Below are 19172 nucleotides of genomic sequence, written 5' to 3'. Positions count from 1 at the left end.
GGACACGGTAGTGTATGCTTACTTATTTACTGTGGGGAGAAAAAAACGCTACACATAAAATATCACTTAAATTTGCCTTTTTCGATAATGTGATTCCCTTATTTTGGAATCGATAAGGTCGCCCTAAATTCATTAATCAATTCATTGATTAATCTAACTTATCCTACCTGGTGCAGCCTGCCCTGCAACCGTACCGCTGCCGCCACCTCCTCACGGCGCTTCTCCAGGTTACGTTGCTTCTCCTGCTCCTGCAGAGCGTTGCCACGGAGACATGGGGTGTGTGGTCTCGGAGAGCGGGGGGAGTGGCGGTCACTCTCATGGAGGAGGAACTTCTGAACCTCGTAGAAACTGTCTTGGATGGTTACCGCCGCCTGCAGAGAGGAAACAAATATGTGACGATAACGTGACTGACTGACTGACTGACTGACTGGCTGACTGGCTCATTGACTGACTGACTGACTGACTAACTCATTGACTAGCTGGCTGGCTGACTATCTGACTATTTGGCTGGCTGGCTGTCTGACTGGTTGGTCGGCTGGATGGCTGACTGACTAGCTGGCTGGCTGGCTGACTGACTGGTTATCCGGCTGGATAGTTGACTGATTGACTGGTTGGCCAGCTGGATGGCTGACTGATTGACTATCTGACTGGATCGCTGACTGACTGACTGGTTGGCCAGCTGGATGGCTGACTGATTGACTAGCTGGCTGGATGGCTAACTGACTGACTCATTGACTGACTAACTGACTAACTCATTGACTTGCTGGCTGTCTGACTAGCTGATTACCTGGCTGGCTGCTGCTGACTGACTGGTTGGTCGGCTGGATGGCTGACTGACTAGCTGGCTGGCTGGCTGGCTGACTAACTGACTAGCTGACTGGTTGGCCAACTGGATGGTTGACTTATTGTCTGGTTTGCAGGGTGGATGGCTGACTGACTGACTAGCTGGTTGGATGGCTGACTGACTGATTGACTCATTGACTGATTGACTGGCTGACTAGCTGGCCAATTGGCTGGCTGGCTGGCTGCTGACTGACTGGGATCAACGCAGCCATTCAAATGGGTCCACACTGGGCCAACCGTCGATGGCCATGTGTGGCTCCAAGCCAAGGTTAATGGGGGCAATAGAAGCAGGTGATTTGAATACCAAATATGGATCAGTCGACATTGTGACAGTCAACGGCAAACCAAATACTCACTGGTACTTTAAGGCTGAGCTACATATTGTTAGGCCAAGCAGGCCTAGAACACATGTATAGACCGCATACAAACACATACCAATATACAAGAAATGTCACTATGTACAGTAGGCTACACACACACACACACACCCGCAAACACACACGCTTCACATTACTAACACAAACACATACTGTGCACACACCAAACAGGATAGACTCCATCTACATCAACACATCAAATGCTCCCTGTGCAGAGCAGGAGAAAAGTCTCTCTCTCCTCTGGTCTCTCTCCCACTAAGAATAGGATAATTGGGTTCCTCTCTCCAGCAGCTTACTGCCTGGCTGTCTGGCGTTTCAAGCTTCAGACAATCCAGCTGATTGTTGGATCTCTGTTTACAGAAGCTGTGGTGCAGCCAGGCAAATACATCCACACACGTATGGATGCACGTGCGGGCACATACAGTGAGGGAAAAAAGTAGTTGATCCCCTGCTGATTTTGTACATTTGCCCACTGACAAAGAAATGATCAGTCTATAAGTTTAATGGTGGATTTATTTGAACAGTGAGAGACGGAATAACAACAAAAAAATCCAGAAAAACGCATGTCAAAAATGTTACAAATTGATTTGCATTTTAATGGAGGGAAATAAGTATTTGACCCCCTCTCAATCAGAAAGATTTCTGGCTCCCAGGTGTCTTTTATACAGGTAACGAGTTGAGATTAGGAGCACACTCTTAAAGGGAGTGCTCCTAATATCAGTTTGTTACCTGTGTAAAAGACACCTGTCCACAGAAGCAATCAATCAATCAGATTCCAAACTCTCCACCATGGCCAAGACCAAAGAGCTCTCCAAGGATGTCAGGGACAAGATTGTAGACCTACACAAGGCTGGAATGGGCTACAAGACCATCGCCAAGCAGCTTGGTGAGAAGGTGACAACAGTTGGTGCGATTATTCGCAAATGGAAGAAACGCAAAAGAACTGACAATCTCCCTCGGCCTGGGGCTCCATGCAAGATCTCACCTCGTGGAGTTGCAATGATGATGAGAACGGTGAGGAATCAGCCCAGAACTACACGGGTGGATCTTGTCAATGATCTCAAGGCAGCTGGGACCAAGGAATAGTCACCAAGGAAATAATTGGTAACAACCTACGCCGTGAAGGACTGAAATCCTGCAGCGCCCGCAAGATCCCCCAGCTCAAGAAAGCACATATACATGCCCGTCTGAAGTTTGCCAATGAACATCTGAATGATTCAGAGGACAACTGGGTGAAAGTGTTGTGGTCAGTTGAGACCAAAATTGAGCTTTTTGGCATCAACTCAACTCGCCGTGTTTGGAGAAGGAGGAATGCTGCCTATGACCCCAAGAACACCATCCCCACCGTCAAACATGGAGGTGGAAACATTATGCTTTGGGAGTGATTTTCTGCTAAGGGCACAGGACAACTTCACCGCATCAAAGGGACGATGGACGGGGCCATGTACCGTCAAATCTTGGGTGAGAACCTCCTTCCTTCAGCCAGGGCATTGAAAATGGGTTGTGGATGGGTATTCCAGCATGACAATGACCCAAAACACACAGCCAAGGCAACAAAGGAGTGGCTCAAGAAGAAGCGTATTAAGGTCCTGGAGTGGTCTAGCCAGTCTCCAGACCTTAATCCCATAGAACATCTGTGGAGGGAGTTGAAGGTTCGAGTTGTCAAACGTCATCCTCGAAACCTTAATGACTTGGAGAAGATCTGCAAAGAGGATTGGGACAAAATCCCTCCTGAGATGTTTGCAAACCTGGTGGCCAACTACAAGAAACGTCTGACCTCTGTGATTGCCAACCAGGGTTTTGCCACCAAGTACTAAGTCATGTTTTGCAGAGGGGTCAAATACTTATTTCCCTCATTAAAATGCAAATCAAGTTTTTCTGGATTTTGTTGTTGTTATTCTGTCTCTCACTGTTCAAATAAACCTACCATTAAAATTATAGACTGATCATTTCTTTGTCAGTGGTCAAACGTACAAAATCAGCAAGGGATCAAATACTTTTTTCCCTCACTATACACACACACACACACACACACACACACACACATACTAAGACTGCAACCTGAATGTGGCACTAAAACAGAATATATTTGTTCCTGCTGAGACACTGGGTCTGTGTGTCGAATGGAAATTAGTGGCTGAGATGAGATACACAGGGTGTGTGTGTGTGTGTGTGTGTGCTTGTGTGTGTGTGTGTGTGTGTGTGTGTGTGTGTGTGCTTGTGTGTTGTGTGTGTGTGTGTGTGTGTGTGTGTGTGTGTGTGTGTGTGATTCACCTCCCATAGGGATGAGCTCACCTGTAGACTATAGAGTAACTGGGTCAAGCTTTGGACACTGTGGGACACCTGTTATTGAGGAAGACAACCACAGTTAACACGTGATAAACAGTAGCTAATAGGCAGGCTTTCATCTCACTTTATGACTCATGACTTCATCCTTCCACAAATAACATTCCCTCTATAAGAACCCTCGATAAAAAACGGTATACAAATAAATGGAATGGTTCTAGTACTCCCGTGTTAGTGAGGGAGAATGGAGAGTTTCACTCTCCTACAGATGTAGGATCTTAATTTGAGCCAGCTTGCAGGAAAATAATCCTACAGCAACAGGAAATGTCAATTATTATGTGGATTATAACTAATGTAGTTTATATATTTTCCGTAAGAGAAAATAAAGTATGACATTTAAAAGTGGAACATACAAACTTCAGAAGCTTTTTTAAACCTTACACTACAAATTGAAATTACAATCCTGCATCGGTAATATGTTGCACTCTCCTAGATGGCCGAACCTGCATAAGACGCTATTGGCTTCCTCCAGCATTACACTGCAGTCATGGTTCCATGTAATGGTGAGACTGCAGTAGAGTCTCCTCTCATCACAAGGCACATTTTCTAAGTAGAGTCCATTTGTCTGAGGAGTCTATGTGATAGTGTACGTATAGCACCACCTTGTGCTCCGATAGTGTATGTAGACCCACTCTGTACACTACGTTACCTCACAGCTTCCAGTCAATACTTATTTTTCTTATCACAGTTCTTTACCTCACAGCCAGGGCACACATAAAGATGCTAACGATAGCACAAACGTGTCCGAGGAAATTGGGATACAATTCTCTACATCTATTTTTAATGAGATGGTACCTTTGAAAGCTAAATTGACTTTCTCCTGTATTATTAAGATATTAATAATTTATCACATCAAGGCTGAAATGTAATTCTAATAGATGGTGTTAAATTATTCAAACAACTGTTGGGATTGTTGAGCCACCATGAGAAGCGAAGGAGGAAGGTGAGAAGTCAAGGCCAAAATGAACACTGAACGTAGTACACACTTCAGCAGCTCAAGACTACAACAAGCCTATGGCTCCAACTGCAAAGCCCATTGGTATTTGAACCTCTTGGTGTGATGGCTACGGTGTTGGACTGACAGTCACAGAGACCAGGGTTGAAGCCCTGTCGGGTTAGCCCTGAATTCGCTACAATATCTATGGTATATAGCTAAGACAACCCTGCATAGGAGACCTACCTTAAGGTTGATATTATTAGTCAGAGACTGCAGTACAAGGACTTGGGAGGCTGACTCCCCATCACTGGTATTAGGGTCCCCAAGTGAGGCCTCCGCAACTGAGGGGATGTCCAGGGGGGTAGGAGGGCAGGCTGGGGACACAGGGTGGGACAGGGGGTCCCTGGGAGGGCTGCAAGGGCTGAAGGGGGAAAAGGTCAGCGAGGACAGAGTGGTCCTCAGGTTCTCAGCTGGAGAGAGAGGGGGGGGGGAATACCCACAGACAGACAGAGTAAGACATTGGACACTCTACAACAGGAAATGGACAACATGTTCAAGAAGCTAACGATGGTCAGTGAGTCTTATAGTGAGGTATATCGTCTCACCCTCTCTGAGTGCGGCAGTAAGCAGTACTGCAGCCTGGGGCACCTCCTCTGGGTTTGGCTGGACCAGTAGGTGTGGCTCAGGGTGTGGTTCCTGGGCCTCGCCCCTCAGGACAGACAGTTCAGCATAGATCTGTAGCTTCTCCTCCAGACTGGAGCATATCTGATAATCCTGACTGGATAGGGTCTCTGGTAGATAACACATGAATACACTATCATTAATAAACTATCATTAATAAAGTCAATAATCATGAATAAACAGACTAGAACAAATCTGATTGTCCGGACTGGACAGGTTCTCTGGTAGATAACATATTATAATGTCTTACCCTGGAGATCAATTCAATCTCCACTGAGTTAGGTTCATCTGATTTTAGTTTTGTTTGCCTCTCATGTGGAATGATCTCCAAAAGTCCTTGAAGTTGGTGGAGTAATGTGTTTGTTTCATATGATTGTGTTCTGCTTTTCGTGTTGTGTGTCTGCTTTTTCATGTGTTCTGTAATTGACATGTATATATAGACATGTATAGTGTAATTGCTGTTTACTGATGTGTTCATGCAGGGCCCATCTGCAAAAGGGACCGTGGTCTTAGTATGACTCCCTGCTTAAATAAAGGTTAAATAAAATGAATAAACTATCATTAATATATCTGTAGCTTCTCCTACAGACTGAATCAGATCTGATGGTCCTGACTGTACAGGTTCTCTGACACAACAACAAAACAGAAATACTTCACAGTAGTAATACACAATAAACATTTTAATACCCAATCAACACACAATATCTCAGGCTCTGACAGAATAACACCACATACATTCAATAAATCACAATCAACACAAAATACCTCAGGCTCTGATACAATAACATCACATACATTCAATAAATCACAATCAACACTCAGATGGATACCACAAAATCGCATCACATACATTCGATAAATCATAATCAACACTCAGAAATCGCAGTAGCAGCGGTAATGCCAGTCACCAACAGATATAGAAGTACAGGGAATATGACAGACAAGCTATATATAGGTTATGGATATAAATACCCTGTAGTTTGTGTATCTTCTGGACTCTGGCCTCAGCTGTTCTTCTCTCCTCTTCTGACTCATTAGTGTTCTCCTCCTCTTCCTCTGGACAGCTGGACAAACAGTTTTAGGCACACACACACATCCAGAGAGAGAGAGAGAGAGAGAGAGAGAGAGAGAGAGAGAGAGAGAGAGAGAGAAAGAGAGAGACCCCCCACCCACACACTCCCACACCCCTCCCTCCCCTGACTGACCTCTCTACTGCCTCTCTGATTAGTCTCATCCAGGTGTTGCGTTCGTCTTTCGAGGAAGTGTGGACCTCGTACATCTCTGGCCCTGCGGCCGACGCACTGATCAGAAACATCCCTCTCTCTTCATTGGCTACCTCTCTGACGATCAGCTTCTGGAGAGAGATCACTGGGGGCTTCTGGTCCTGAGGAGCACAGATAGACAGAATGGGAGGATGACAGCGTATTAGTAAAGTTCATGAAAACTGAGGGCCAACATTCACAGATGTATCCAGGATGACGTGTCTTTTTGAGTCCCAATCCCCCCCATAAGATAAGAGATTGTGTATTACCCCATCCAGGATGACATGTCTTTTTGAGTCCCAATCCCCCACATAAGATAAGAGATTGTGTATTACTCCATCCAGGATGACATGTCTTTTTGAGTCCCAATCCCCCACATAAGATAAGAGATTGTGTATTACCCCATCCAGGATGACATGTCTTTTTGAGTCCCAATCCCCCACATAAGATAAGAGATTGTGTATTACTCCATCCAGGATGACATGTCTTTTTGAGTTCCAATCCCCCACATAAGATAAGAGATTGTGTATTACTCCATCCAGGATGGCATGTCTTTTTGAGTCCCAATCCCCCACATAAGATAAGAGATTGTGTATTACCCTATCCAGGATGACATGTCTTTTTGAGTCCCAATCCCCCACATAAGATAAGAGATTGTGTATTACCCCATCCAGGATGACGTGTCTTTTTGAGTCCCAATCCCCCACATAAGATAAGAGATTGTGTATTACTCCATCCAGGATGACATGTCTTTTTGAGTCCCAATCCCCCACATAAGATAAGAGATTGTGTATTACCCCATCCAGGATGACATGTCTTTTTGAGTCCCAATCCTCCACATAAGATAAAGAAGAGCAGAGAGCAGTAGCCCAAAGCTATCAGACTTAGTCTAAAGGAACTGAATTGAAGTGTAGAATTTATTTTGTCTTATTCCGTTAAAGTGATGCTCCAGAGGCTTTGTATAATTTCAGCCAGTAGTTTTGAAAGTAGTGCTCACGAGACAAAACTGAAACTTGTGTCCTACATTTCATTTAGCAGATACTCTTATCCAGAGCAACTAGGGTTAAGTGCCTTGCTCAAGGGCACATGAACAGATTTTTCACCTTGTCGGCAAGGTGATTCGAAACCAGTGACTCTTCGGTTTCTGGCTCAACACGCTGACATGCTAGGCTACCTACTGCCATGTTACGTCCTGCAATTCGTATGATATGTTACGAATCCCAATTCATACTATATGTAATGAATTTGTAAGTGCTTAAGATCCCGGACTGCATCTTTAACAGCAAATGTCACGAGATCCTTTCATAGACATACCACAGCAGCGAATATGAACTTTTGGTCTTTCTCCTGGAGGAAGATCAGTGTGTCTGTCAGAAGGAGAGCCATGACATCTGCAGAGATATGACACAAGACATGCAATCCATTATCAATATTATCATTAGTGTGAAATGGATTGATTGATTGACTGATTGATTGTTTGGGTTGATTGATTGACCAGTGTGTGAGACCTTTGAGTCGTCCGGTGGCGGTCTTCCACAGTAACAGGCCCTGGTGTTTGAGGGTCTGGCCTGGCCCCAGAACATCCTGCTTTCTGAAGGTGTGCCCGTTCTTCAGCTTGGCAAAGCTCCGATTCTCCATCCTGTTCAGAACATCCTGTAACCGCTGACCCTGCTCAAACTCACTGACCATCAGGTCAACTGCCGCGATCACTTCCTTGATCAGAACCAGGGCTCTGGAAAGGTCCATGTGCTCCTCACTGTCCACTGAGAGAGGGAGAGGGGGAGGGAGGGGGAGAGATAGAGAGAGAGAGGAAGGGGGAGAGGAGGGAGGAAGAGAAAGGAGAGAGAGAGAGAGAGAGAGAAAGAAAATATTTGGGCACATTGAAGTTGTAAGCGCAATACTATACATCCAGTTACCATCATATCAGTATGGAAGTTATATTTCAAATACAGCACATTGTTGACCTTTTTTCAAAGTCTTCATGTAATCTCTGACTAACTGTTACTCTAACTGCTGTATATTCACACTGACAGTTGAGCTGTATGATAAAACCACCTGTCAAACATAAAACCAGCCTGTTCATGTTATCTGATCCTGACAGCAGAGGGCAGCAGAGCAAAGCGAGGCAGACTGACCCTGAGTGTACTGTAGAATCCTCTCCAGCAGAACAGGGTACTTAGTGATCCTCTGGGTCACCAACAAGATGCATTCTGGGATCTCTCTCCTCCGGACCAAATAGTTATTACTTTGTTGCTATAGAAACACAAAATCAATCATTAGTCACAAGTGGAATATACAATATAACCACTTCTCAAGGTATCCTATATCGAGACATAACTTGTAGAGACAGATAACTCCTCAATACAACTTCTCAATCTTTCGACTTGAGTAGTCTTCTAAGCAGACAAGCCAAACGTACCTTGATGAAGGTCTGAAATCGTTTGTTGTGCTGCTGTAACTCTTTGAAGAAGGTGACTGCCTCCGTGTGATGGCTGCAGAACTCTCCATACACCTGTTTCATCCTCTCTGCACTGTCTTCAGAAAACTGCACCAGAAATGGGAAGTTATTCAGTCAATCTAGATCCAACGTACTCAATCAGTCAAATAGAACATTAACACCACAGTCATGTTTCTTGAGGTTGAATTACTGAATTACAGGAGAGAGTGAGTGGACATTGGCAATGTTTCAAACAAAAAAAACAGCAATATCTGTATTTACCCAGGTTTTGTGGAGGTACTGATTCATTGTAATTCAACTCAGCATGTATTTCTAGGTGAGGTCATTCTGTCTGCACAGATTCCATATGACTGTATGGAAAAAGCTGCCACTAGTTTTTGTGTTACAAAGGACTTTATTTTAACAGCACACCTGTTGCAACAGGATGTCTCCGATGCGTACTATGACGTAGTTCCTGTCCCCATGTGGCTTGGCGGAGCTGTGGCGGCGTTCCCTCATGGCGTTGAAGAGGTTGTGGTGGAGGAGGAGGAGTTCATCCAGACAAGGAAAGACACGGTCCACGGCGCCCGCATCCAACTGAACCTCCTCCCTCATCCCTCGCCGAAACACCTCAGCCATGATCCTCAGTGTCTGGAGGTGGTGCATCTCTGTCTGCATCAACTCTGAGAGGACACACACAGACAGTGGAGGCTGCTGAGGGGAGGAAGGCTCATAATAATGGCTGGAACGGAGCGAATGAAATGGCATCAAACACAAGGAAAACATGTGTTTGATGTATTTGATTCCATTCATTCCGCTCCAGCCATTACCACGAGCCCGTCCTCCCCAATAAATATGCCACCAACCTCCTGTGCACACAGTGCATGTTTGAGATCGACTAGATTGTAGTCTGCCAGCACATAATCACTGATCTTCAAATCATCTTGCATCCCAACTAACTGCTCATTATGTGATCAATATTAGCAATACCTCGCCTTTCTCAAACTGATCCCCTCAAACATGCTGGCACATACGCACATACACACAGTCCAATTATCCACCTTTCCAAGATGACAAAGGTTTCTGTAGACCAACCGATCCATTGGACATGCCATAACAACAAACCATAAACTTTCCTGTGCTATGCCCCTTAACATTTCAGCACTCATTACTCATTTATAACTCACTAACTGTATTACAAAACAGCCGTTTTCATTACATATCAATGCAGTGTTTTCTCACCATAGATAACATCCTGCCTCTTGACCACCCGTTTGTCCTGCTTCTTACAGAACGTGTGTTCCACCGTCAGACTCCAAGACTCAGCCTTGTAGTCTAGAGCATCAGCATCCAGGTCACCATGGAGACTAGCGTCCACACAGTCTACTTGGGGAGTGGAAGGACAAACTGTAAGAAAGACATGAATCATAGGTCTCTTTCTAACACCTGTTCATCATCATTCCTCTGCATTTCCAATGGAAAATGGTTTGACACAAAATGGACAGCATTGACTGTCTGTGTTGTCCCTTCTGGGTTCCCATCCCTGCAGTACCTTCTCCGACGGAGGAGTCAGTGGACGTGGACGACTCGGTGGTCTGCAGAAGCTCCTCTGATTGGCCAGGACACCACCTGCTGTCAGACTCCGCCTCTGGACTCTCACTAAGCCTGCCGTGACAGTGACAATGTGTCAATAACATACAGTAAGTATCATCCCAAAAAATCATAATCACAATCTTACTGTAATATACTGAGAGTGAGAGATAGATAGTTAGGGAGAGTAGGAGACAACGGGCACCCTGCCTGTGACCAAAGAGGCATGTATCACACGCTCAGCATGCTCTGCTCAAACCTAAACCACACAAATAACAACACTGGACATTATGAAACACAAAGCTTTCACTATCTTGTGCTGGAATAGACAAGGTCTGAGGTCATCTGCTTTTGGACTAAAGAGCAGGAACCCAGGGGGTATGCTCAGGGGGTATGCTAATTTGGTATAGATCAGACCTACCCCACTCTATTAAATTAGTCAAAACAGGAACATTTTACATCTGGCTATAAATTAATAAGGAAATGATCTCAACAGAGAAAAATTTCCTCATGTGTGCTACCTTTATCCCCCCCAATAGAATCCCCACACTTTAATGAAGATGGCTTCTCCATCCTAGAGGGAGAGGTCAATCATGTCTAGGCCCAGGGACACGTACTAGTCTGAGAACCTGACATTCTCAGCACACAGGGACAAACACCAACCTGGAGGTGACAGCATTCCCTCCCAAATATGCCCCCCTAGACACAACTATGACAAAACAACCAACAAAAATGGGGCACAACTCTTGTCTCTACATAGTCAATGGTAGGTAGGCTTCAGGGGGACTCCTATAGTAGGTACACCTACAGCTCATCCCCTGGCAGTTTGTACCATAGATTTCTTTATCACAGACCTCAACCCGAGTCTCTCAGAGCGTTCACAGTCAGCCCACTAACACCCCTATAAGATCACAGAAAAATCATAGCCTACTTGAACAAAGAAATAATCATGAGGCCTCAAAGCTGAACAAACTGCATACTATTAAGAAACACTGTAGATTGGAGGAAACGTACCAAAAAACAATTAGGCAGCAACTTATTCAATCCCTTTTAGACAACTTCCTGGGCAAAACATTTCACTGCAATAGTGAAGTTGTAAACTTGGCAGTAGAAAGCCTAAACTGTATATTATTTGACCTTTCAGCTTCGCTATCAAATCTAAAAACGTCAAGCAGACAACCTAAGAAAATGAACAACATTGACAAATTGTTTGATGAAGAAGGCAAAACCCCATGAAAGAAACTGATAAGCATGTCCAACCAAAAACACAGAAAACCTGAAACTATGCCTTCACTATGGTGAAACACTAAAACAATACAGAAACACAATAAGAAAAAAAAGAAGGAACAACATGTCAGAAGTCTGCTTAATGTAATTGAAGAATCCATAGAATCTAACCACTTTTGGGAAAATTGGAACACACTAAACCAACAACAACACGAAGCGCTACCTATTCTAAAAAGAGACGTATGGATAAACCACTTCTCTAATCTTTTCAGCTCAATAACAAAGAACAAACAGAAAAAAACATATACAAGATCAACTACAAATCTTAGAATCAGCTATTAATTATTACCAGATCCCACTGGATTCTCCAATTACATTGAAGGAACTACAGGTCAAAATGCAAATCCTCCAACCCAAAAAGGCCTGTGGTGTTGATAGTATCCTGAATAAAACTATAAAACTTACAGACCACAAATTTCAATTGGCTATTCTTAAACTCATCTTCAGCTCTGGTATCTTCCCCAATATTTGGAACCGAGGACTGACCACCCCAATCCACAAAAATTGACACAAATCTGACCCCAACAATTACCTTGGAATCTGCGTCAACAGCAATCTCTGAAAAATCATCAACAGCAGACTCCAAAATGTCCTAAGTGAAAACAATGTCATGAGCAAATATCAAATTGTCTTCTTTCCAAAATACCGTAGGGCAGACCACGTATACACCCTGCACACCCTTATTGACAAACAAACAAAACAAAGCAAAACAAAAGCAAAGTCTTCTCATGCTTTGTTAATTTCAAAAAAGCTTTTGACTCAATTTGACTCAATTTTGCATGAGGGTCTGCTATACAAAGTGATGGAAAGCGGTGTAGGGGGAAAAACATATATATAAAATCAATGTACACAAACAACAAGTGTGAAGTTAATATTGGCAATAAACACTCACATTTCTTTACTCGGAGATGCAGCTTGAAACCCACCCTCTTCAACATATGTCCCTTTTTCAGGACCCTGTCTTTCAAAGATAATTCGTAAAACTCTAAATAACTTCACAGATCTTCATTGTAAAGGGTTCAAACACTGTTTCCCATGCTTGTTCAATGAACCATAAACAATTAATGAACATGCACCTGTGGAACCGCCGTTAAGACACTAACAGCTTACAGACGGTAGGCAATTAAGGTCACAATTATGAAAACTTAGGACACTAAAGAGGCCTTTCTACTGACTCTGAAAAACAACAAAAGAAAGATGCCCAGGGTCCCTGCTCATCTGCGTGAACATGCCTTAGGCATGCTGCAAGGAGGCATGAGGACTGCAGATGTGGCCAGGGCAATAAATTGCAATATCCGTACTGTGAGATGCCTAAGACAGCGCTACAGGGAGACAGGATGCACAGCTGATCATCCTCGCAGTGGCAGACCACGTGTAACAACACCTGAACAGGATCGGTAGATCCGAACATCACACCTGCAGGACAGGCACAGGATGGCAACAACAACTGCACGAGTTTCACCAGGAACGCACAATCCCTCCATCAGTGCTCAGACTGTCCGCAATAGGCTGAGATAAAAATATTTTTTAAAGTATTCTGAGCCTTTACTCAGTACTTTGTTGAAGCGCCTTTGGCAGCGATTACAGCCTCAATTCTTCTTGGGTATGACGCTACAAGTTTGGCACACCTGTATTTGGGAGTTTCTCCCATTTCTCTCTGCAGAGAGTTATTTTCAAGTCTCTCCAGAGATGTTCAATCGGGTTCAAGTCCGGGCTCTGGCTGGGCCACTCAAGGACATTCAGACTTATCCCGAATCCACTCCTGCGTTGTCTTGGCTGTGTGCTTAGGGTCGTTGTCCTGTTGGAAGGTGAACCTTCACCCCAGTCTGAGGTCCTGAGCGCTCTGAAGCAGGTTTTCATCAAGGAACGCTCTGTACTTTGCTCCGTTCATCTTTCCTCGATCCTGACTAGTATCCCAGTCGCTGCAGCTGAAAAACATCCCCGCAGCATGATGCCAGGTTTCCTCCAGAAGTGCTGCTTGGCATTCAGGCCAAAGATTTCAATCTTGGTTTCATCAGACCAGAGAATCTTGTTTCTCATGGTCTGAGAGTCTTTAGGTGTCTTTTGGCAAACTCCAATTGGACTGTCATGTGCCTTTTATAGTGGAGTGGCTCAATGTCCAATCAAATGAATTTACCTCCAATCAAGTTGTAGAAACATCTCAAGGATGAATGGATCAATGGAAACAGGATGCGCCTAAGCTCAATTTAAAGTTTCATAGCAAAGGGTCTGAATAAGGTATTTCTGTTGTTTTTTAAATATATTTGCAAAAAAAAATAAAAACCTGTTTTCACTTTGTTATTGTGGGGTACTGAATGTAGATTGCTGAGGATTTAAAATATATATATATATATATATATTTTAGAATAAGGCTGTAACGTAACAAAATGTGAAAAAAGTCAAGGGGTCTGAATACTTTCCAACGGCACTGTATGTGCCCACTGCCCACAAAATTAGGTGGAAACTGAGCTGTACTTCCTAAGCTCCTGTCAAATGTATAACCACATTAGAGATACATCAGGGCATAAAAATAAATAAAATTATATAAAAAAAATAAAATTCAAATTAAATTAACTGCCATTGTGGCCGGTAGATCAAAAATCTACCAGCCACTCAGATACTTTCCCAGCCAAAATATTTTTTTGCCGCTAAAATTACACCAACAAAACACAAAAAAACAGATGAACATGCTTTGTGATGTATCTAGAACAATAAATGTGTTACTAGTAAAAAGTAACTAATGTGGTATATTGTTTAGTCTTCTAACCAAAATACACTATACAGTGCCTTGCAGAAGTATTCATCCTCCTTGGTGTTTTTCCTATTTTGTTGCATTAAAACCTGTCAATTAAATTGATTTTTAATTGGATTTCATGTAATTGACATACACAATATGGTTCAAACTGGTCAAGTGAAAAAAATTACTTATTTCAAAAAATTATAAAAAATTAAAACGGAAAAGGGGTGCGTGCATATGTATTCACACCCTTTGTTATGAAGCCACTAAACAAGATCTGGTGCAACCAATTACCGCCAGAAGTCACATAATTAGTTAAATAAAGTCCACCTGTGTGCAATCTAAGTGTCACATGATCTGTCACATGATCTCACTATATATACACCTGTCCTGAAAGGACCCAGAGTCTGCAACACCGCTAAACAAGGGGCACCACCAAGTAAGCAGCACCATTAAGACCAAAGAGCTCTCTAAACAGGTCAGGGACAGAGTTGTGGAGAAGTACAGATCAGGGTTGGGTTATAAAAAAATATCAGAAACTTTGAACATCCCACAGAGCACCATCAAATCCATTATTAAAAAACGGAAAGAATATGGCACCACAACAAACCTGACATGAGAGGGCCGCCCACCAAAACTCACGGACCAGGCAAGGGTGGCATTAATCAGAGAGGCAACAAAGAGACCAAAGATAACCCTGAAGGAGCTGCAAAAGCTCCACAGCGGAGATTGGAATATCTGTCCATAGGACCACTTTAGCTGTACACTCCACAGAGCTGGAAGAGTGGCCAGAAAAAAGCCATTGCTGAAAGAAAAAAATAAGCAAACACGTTTGGTGTTCACCAAAAGTAATGTTCCCCAAACATATGGAAGAAAGGGTACTCTGGTCAGATGAGACTAAAATTGAGCTTTTTGAGCATCAAGGAAAACGCTATGTCTGGCGCAAACCCAACACCTCTCATCACCCCAAGAACAACATCCCCACAGTGAAGCATGATGGTGGCAGCATCATGCTGTGGGGATGTTTTTCATCGGCAGGGACTGGGAAACTGTACAGAATTGAAGGAATGATGGATGGCCCTAAATACAGGGAAATTCTTGAGGGAAACCTGTTTCAGTCTTCCATAGATTTGAGACTGGGACGGAGGTTCACCTTCCAGCAGGACAATGACCCTAAGCATACTGCTAAAGCAACACTCGAGTGGTCTGTGGTATGACTTAAAGATTGCTGTACACCAGCGGAACCCATCCAACTTGATGGAGCTGGAGCAGTTTTGCCTTGAGGAATGGGCAAATATCCCAGTGGCTAGATGTACCAAGCTTATAGAGACATACCCCAAGAGACTTGCAGCTGTAATTGCTGCAAAAGGTGGCTCTACAAAGTATTGGCTTTTTTGGGGTGTGAATAGTTATGCACGCTCAAGTTCTGTTTTTTGTCTTATTTATTTTCACACAAAAAAAATATTTTGCATCTTCAAAGTTGTAGGCATGTTGGGTAAATCAAATGATACAAAACCCGTAAAAAAATCATTTTAATTCCAGGGTGTAAGGCAACAAAATAGGAAAAATGTTAAGGGGGATATGGACACCCCTTCAAATTAGTGGATTCAGCTATTTCAGCCACACCTGTTTCTGACAGCTGTATAAAATCGAGCACACAGCCATGCAATCTCCATTGGGAAACATTGGCAGTAGAATGGCCTTACTGAAGAGCTCATTGACTTTCAGTGTGGCATAGGATGCCACCTCTCTAACAAATCAGTGTGCCAAATTTCTTCCCTGCTAGAGCTGCCCCGGTCAACTGTAAGTGCTGTTATTGTGAAATGGAAATGTCTAGGAGCAACAACGGCTCAGCCGAGAAGTGGTAGGCCACACAAGCTCACAGAACTGGACGGCCGAATGCTGAAGCGCGTAAAAATTGTCTGTCCTTGGTTTCAACACTCACTACCAAGTTACAAACTGCCTCCGGAAGCAACGTCAGCACAATAACTGTTCCTTGGGAGCTTCATGAAATGGGTTTCCATGGCTAAGCAGCCGCACACAAGCCTAAGATCACCATGCGCAATGCCAAGCGTTGGCTGGAGTGATGTGAAGCTCACTGCCATTAGACTCTGGAGTAGTGGAAGCGCATTCTCTGGAGTGATGAATCTCACTTCATCATCTGGCAGTCCGACAGACAAATCTGGGATTGGCGGATTCCAGGACAACGCTACCTACCTTTGTGGCAACAGTTTGTGGAAGGCCCTTTCCTGTTTCAGCATGACGTGCACAAAGCAAGGTCCATACAGAAATGGTTTGTCGAGATCGGTGTGGAAGTGCTTGACTGGCCTGCACAGAGCCCTGACCTCAACCTCATCGAACACCTTTGGGATGAATTGGAACACCGACGGAGAGCCAGGCCTAATCGCCCAACATCAGTGCCCGACCACACTAATGCTCACTAGTGACTGCAGCAATGTTTCCATCTAGTGGAAAGCCTTCCCAGAAGACTGGAGGCTGTTATAGCAGAAATGGGGGGACCAACTCCATATTAATGCCCATGATTTTGGAATGAGATGTTCGACGAGCATGTGTCAACATACTTTTGGTAATGTAGTGTATCACAGATGAGACAAACATGTTCACCTCCCCCTTTAAGGGCAGGAGGTTACCGTGGTAGCATGACTAGAGTCATGTTTGTGCCTGTGAGATTGAGTCTGGCTAGTAGCATCATTGTTTTCTCTTCAAACATTGAAAAACAACCTAGCTTGTGAACAAAACAATGTCAATAGCCAAGAAACACAAGAACAAAGTCTCACTTTCCTTTCAAGTAAATTAGACCAACTTTTATGCCTGTGCACAGCGCTTCTAAAAATAAATCTTTAACAGCTCTTCAGGTACGCACAGCCCCCAGCCATGCAGTGTTGCAGTGCGAGGTGAAATAGGCTATATAGGATTCATAGTTCTTTGACTCATTAATTTACCAGCTACGAAACAAAACAGCAGAAATACTTTGAAAACAGCTACTGCAGTATTTATTTGACTATGAATGTGATCATACTTAACTATTTTCATTCACAAAATTGTGAGTGAAATGCTCGCACTGTTGTGCCCTGACCACCCGTCAACGTGGCTGGTGAAATAGACATCTTACATGCTAATGCCAAAATCTACCCGCATGTGGCAGGTGGCGGGTGTTCATTTTAGGCCCTGGATACATATTTCCCACAGATCACACAGACCCAGAAATCAAACATTGATAAACTCCCATATCTGTTAGGCGAAATACTGCAGTGTGCAATCACAACAGCACAAACAACACTGTAAATAACAACAATATTGATCCCCTACTATTCATACTACAACTATTTGCACATTGCTAAAACTTGAAGTGTCTTTATCTTTTTGAAACCTTTTGAATGCAATATTTACTGTTAAAAATATTTCACTTCTTTTGGCAATGTAAACATGTTTCCCATGAGAGAGAGAGAGAACCATAGAAAACATTAACATCCTATTATCTATTGGGAGAAAAAAAAACTTTATGACATATTAGCTGCAAAATATGTAGCTGAAACACCCGTAGGGACAGCCAGTATAATGACAAACCAGAATAATAACATGGTCCTGTTAATTGTTATTACTAATTGAGTATTATTATTTTTCCTATTATTATCTATCTGCGTCATCATTGATTTGATATGTGTCTATATGTTTGCTTTGGCAATGTATGTATGTGTATAAAGCCTTTTGAATTTTTTTGAGAGAGAGAGATGCTGAGCTGACCTGTCTGTGGCAGAAGGGACGCTCCTGGAGAGGGGGTTGAGGAGGGAAGCTGTTTCCCTCTTGTCCCTCTGGCTCATCATAGGTAGAGAGGCTGAGGTGGAGATCGGACATGGAGAGGGACTGTCTCGCACTGTGAAGTCTGGACAAGGGAGGAGAGGAGAGGAGAGGAGATGAGATGAGAAGAGAAGAGAAGAGAAGAGAAGAGAAGAGAAGAGAAGAGAAGAGAAGAGAAGAGAAGAGAAGAGAAGAGAGAGAAGAAGAGAAGAGAAGAGAAGAGAGAGGAATGTTGTTGTTTCAGGATTCCTTCCTCTGAGTGCTTCACAGGATGACAACAACAAGCCATGACATCAATGACCTTTGGACTGTGTGATGTAAAACTCACTCTGCGGGAGGGATGCTGTTCGGTTCTTCACCATAGTAACTGCATACTTATCCTGAAGTTTCTGTAGTTTTAATACAAAGATTTACAAAAAGGAGTCTAGTAGGACACCAGAGAATTAAACATTCCAACTAGATCTCTTCGTTCAACAAAGAGAGATGAGTAGAAGATGTGTCACTGGACTAGTTTACCATTAACACACCCCAATGTTTATGTGTGTGGTTGTGGGGTAGAGGTTCACACACACACACACATACACACACAGGCTGGAACTCACCTTTAGACACGGGGGAGCAGAGTCCTTACAACCCTTATGGACCATGACTGTACAACCTGAGGGAGAGAGGGATATTTACATATATAGAGATATCAACCACCAGGATGGAAATAGAATAACTACATGAATGAATGAATTGGAATTCTGATACCTTCCCCTAAAATGTGGATCTTTGCAATTATAAACTATTTGGTATCTATGTTGAATGCAAAGAAAGCCTATGGATACATTTACACTTTATTTATCTTGAGATA

General features: G+C 43.4%; 1 protein-coding gene across 1 annotated transcript in view; it reads right to left on the bottom strand.

Annotated features, from left to right (window-relative positions):
- Positions 1–19172, bottom strand: part of LOC115121631 (rho guanine nucleotide exchange factor 28-like) — a 131306-nt gene that overhangs the window by 18627 nt on the left and 93507 nt on the right. The window contains exons 18-33 of the mRNA XM_065017345.1: positions 18919–18974; positions 18645–18705; positions 18263–18401; positions 10436–10548; positions 10126–10266; positions 9316–9566; positions 8866–8991; positions 8582–8699; positions 7955–8209; positions 7761–7837; positions 6390–6568; positions 6157–6248; positions 5109–5294; positions 4747–4973; positions 3516–3563; positions 168–371 (exon numbers count right to left, since the gene is read on the bottom strand). Of these exons, the coding sequence (XP_064873417.1) occupies positions 168–371; positions 3516–3563; positions 4747–4973; positions 5109–5294; positions 6157–6248; positions 6390–6568; positions 7761–7837; positions 7955–8209; positions 8582–8699; positions 8866–8991; positions 9316–9566; positions 10126–10266; positions 10436–10548; positions 18263–18401; positions 18645–18705; positions 18919–18974 (2273 nt within the window). The remainder of the gene's footprint in view (positions 1–167; positions 372–3515; positions 3564–4746; positions 4974–5108; positions 5295–6156; positions 6249–6389; positions 6569–7760; positions 7838–7954; positions 8210–8581; positions 8700–8865; positions 8992–9315; positions 9567–10125; positions 10267–10435; positions 10549–18262; positions 18402–18644; positions 18706–18918; positions 18975–19172) is intronic.

Source organism: Oncorhynchus nerka, linkage group LG4 (genome assembly GCF_034236695.1).
Source record: "Oncorhynchus nerka isolate Pitt River linkage group LG4, Oner_Uvic_2.0, whole genome shotgun sequence".
NCBI classification, from domain to species: Eukaryota; Metazoa; Chordata; class Actinopteri; order Salmoniformes; family Salmonidae; genus Oncorhynchus; species Oncorhynchus nerka.
This window is presented reverse-complemented; position numbering and strand designations above follow the sequence as displayed.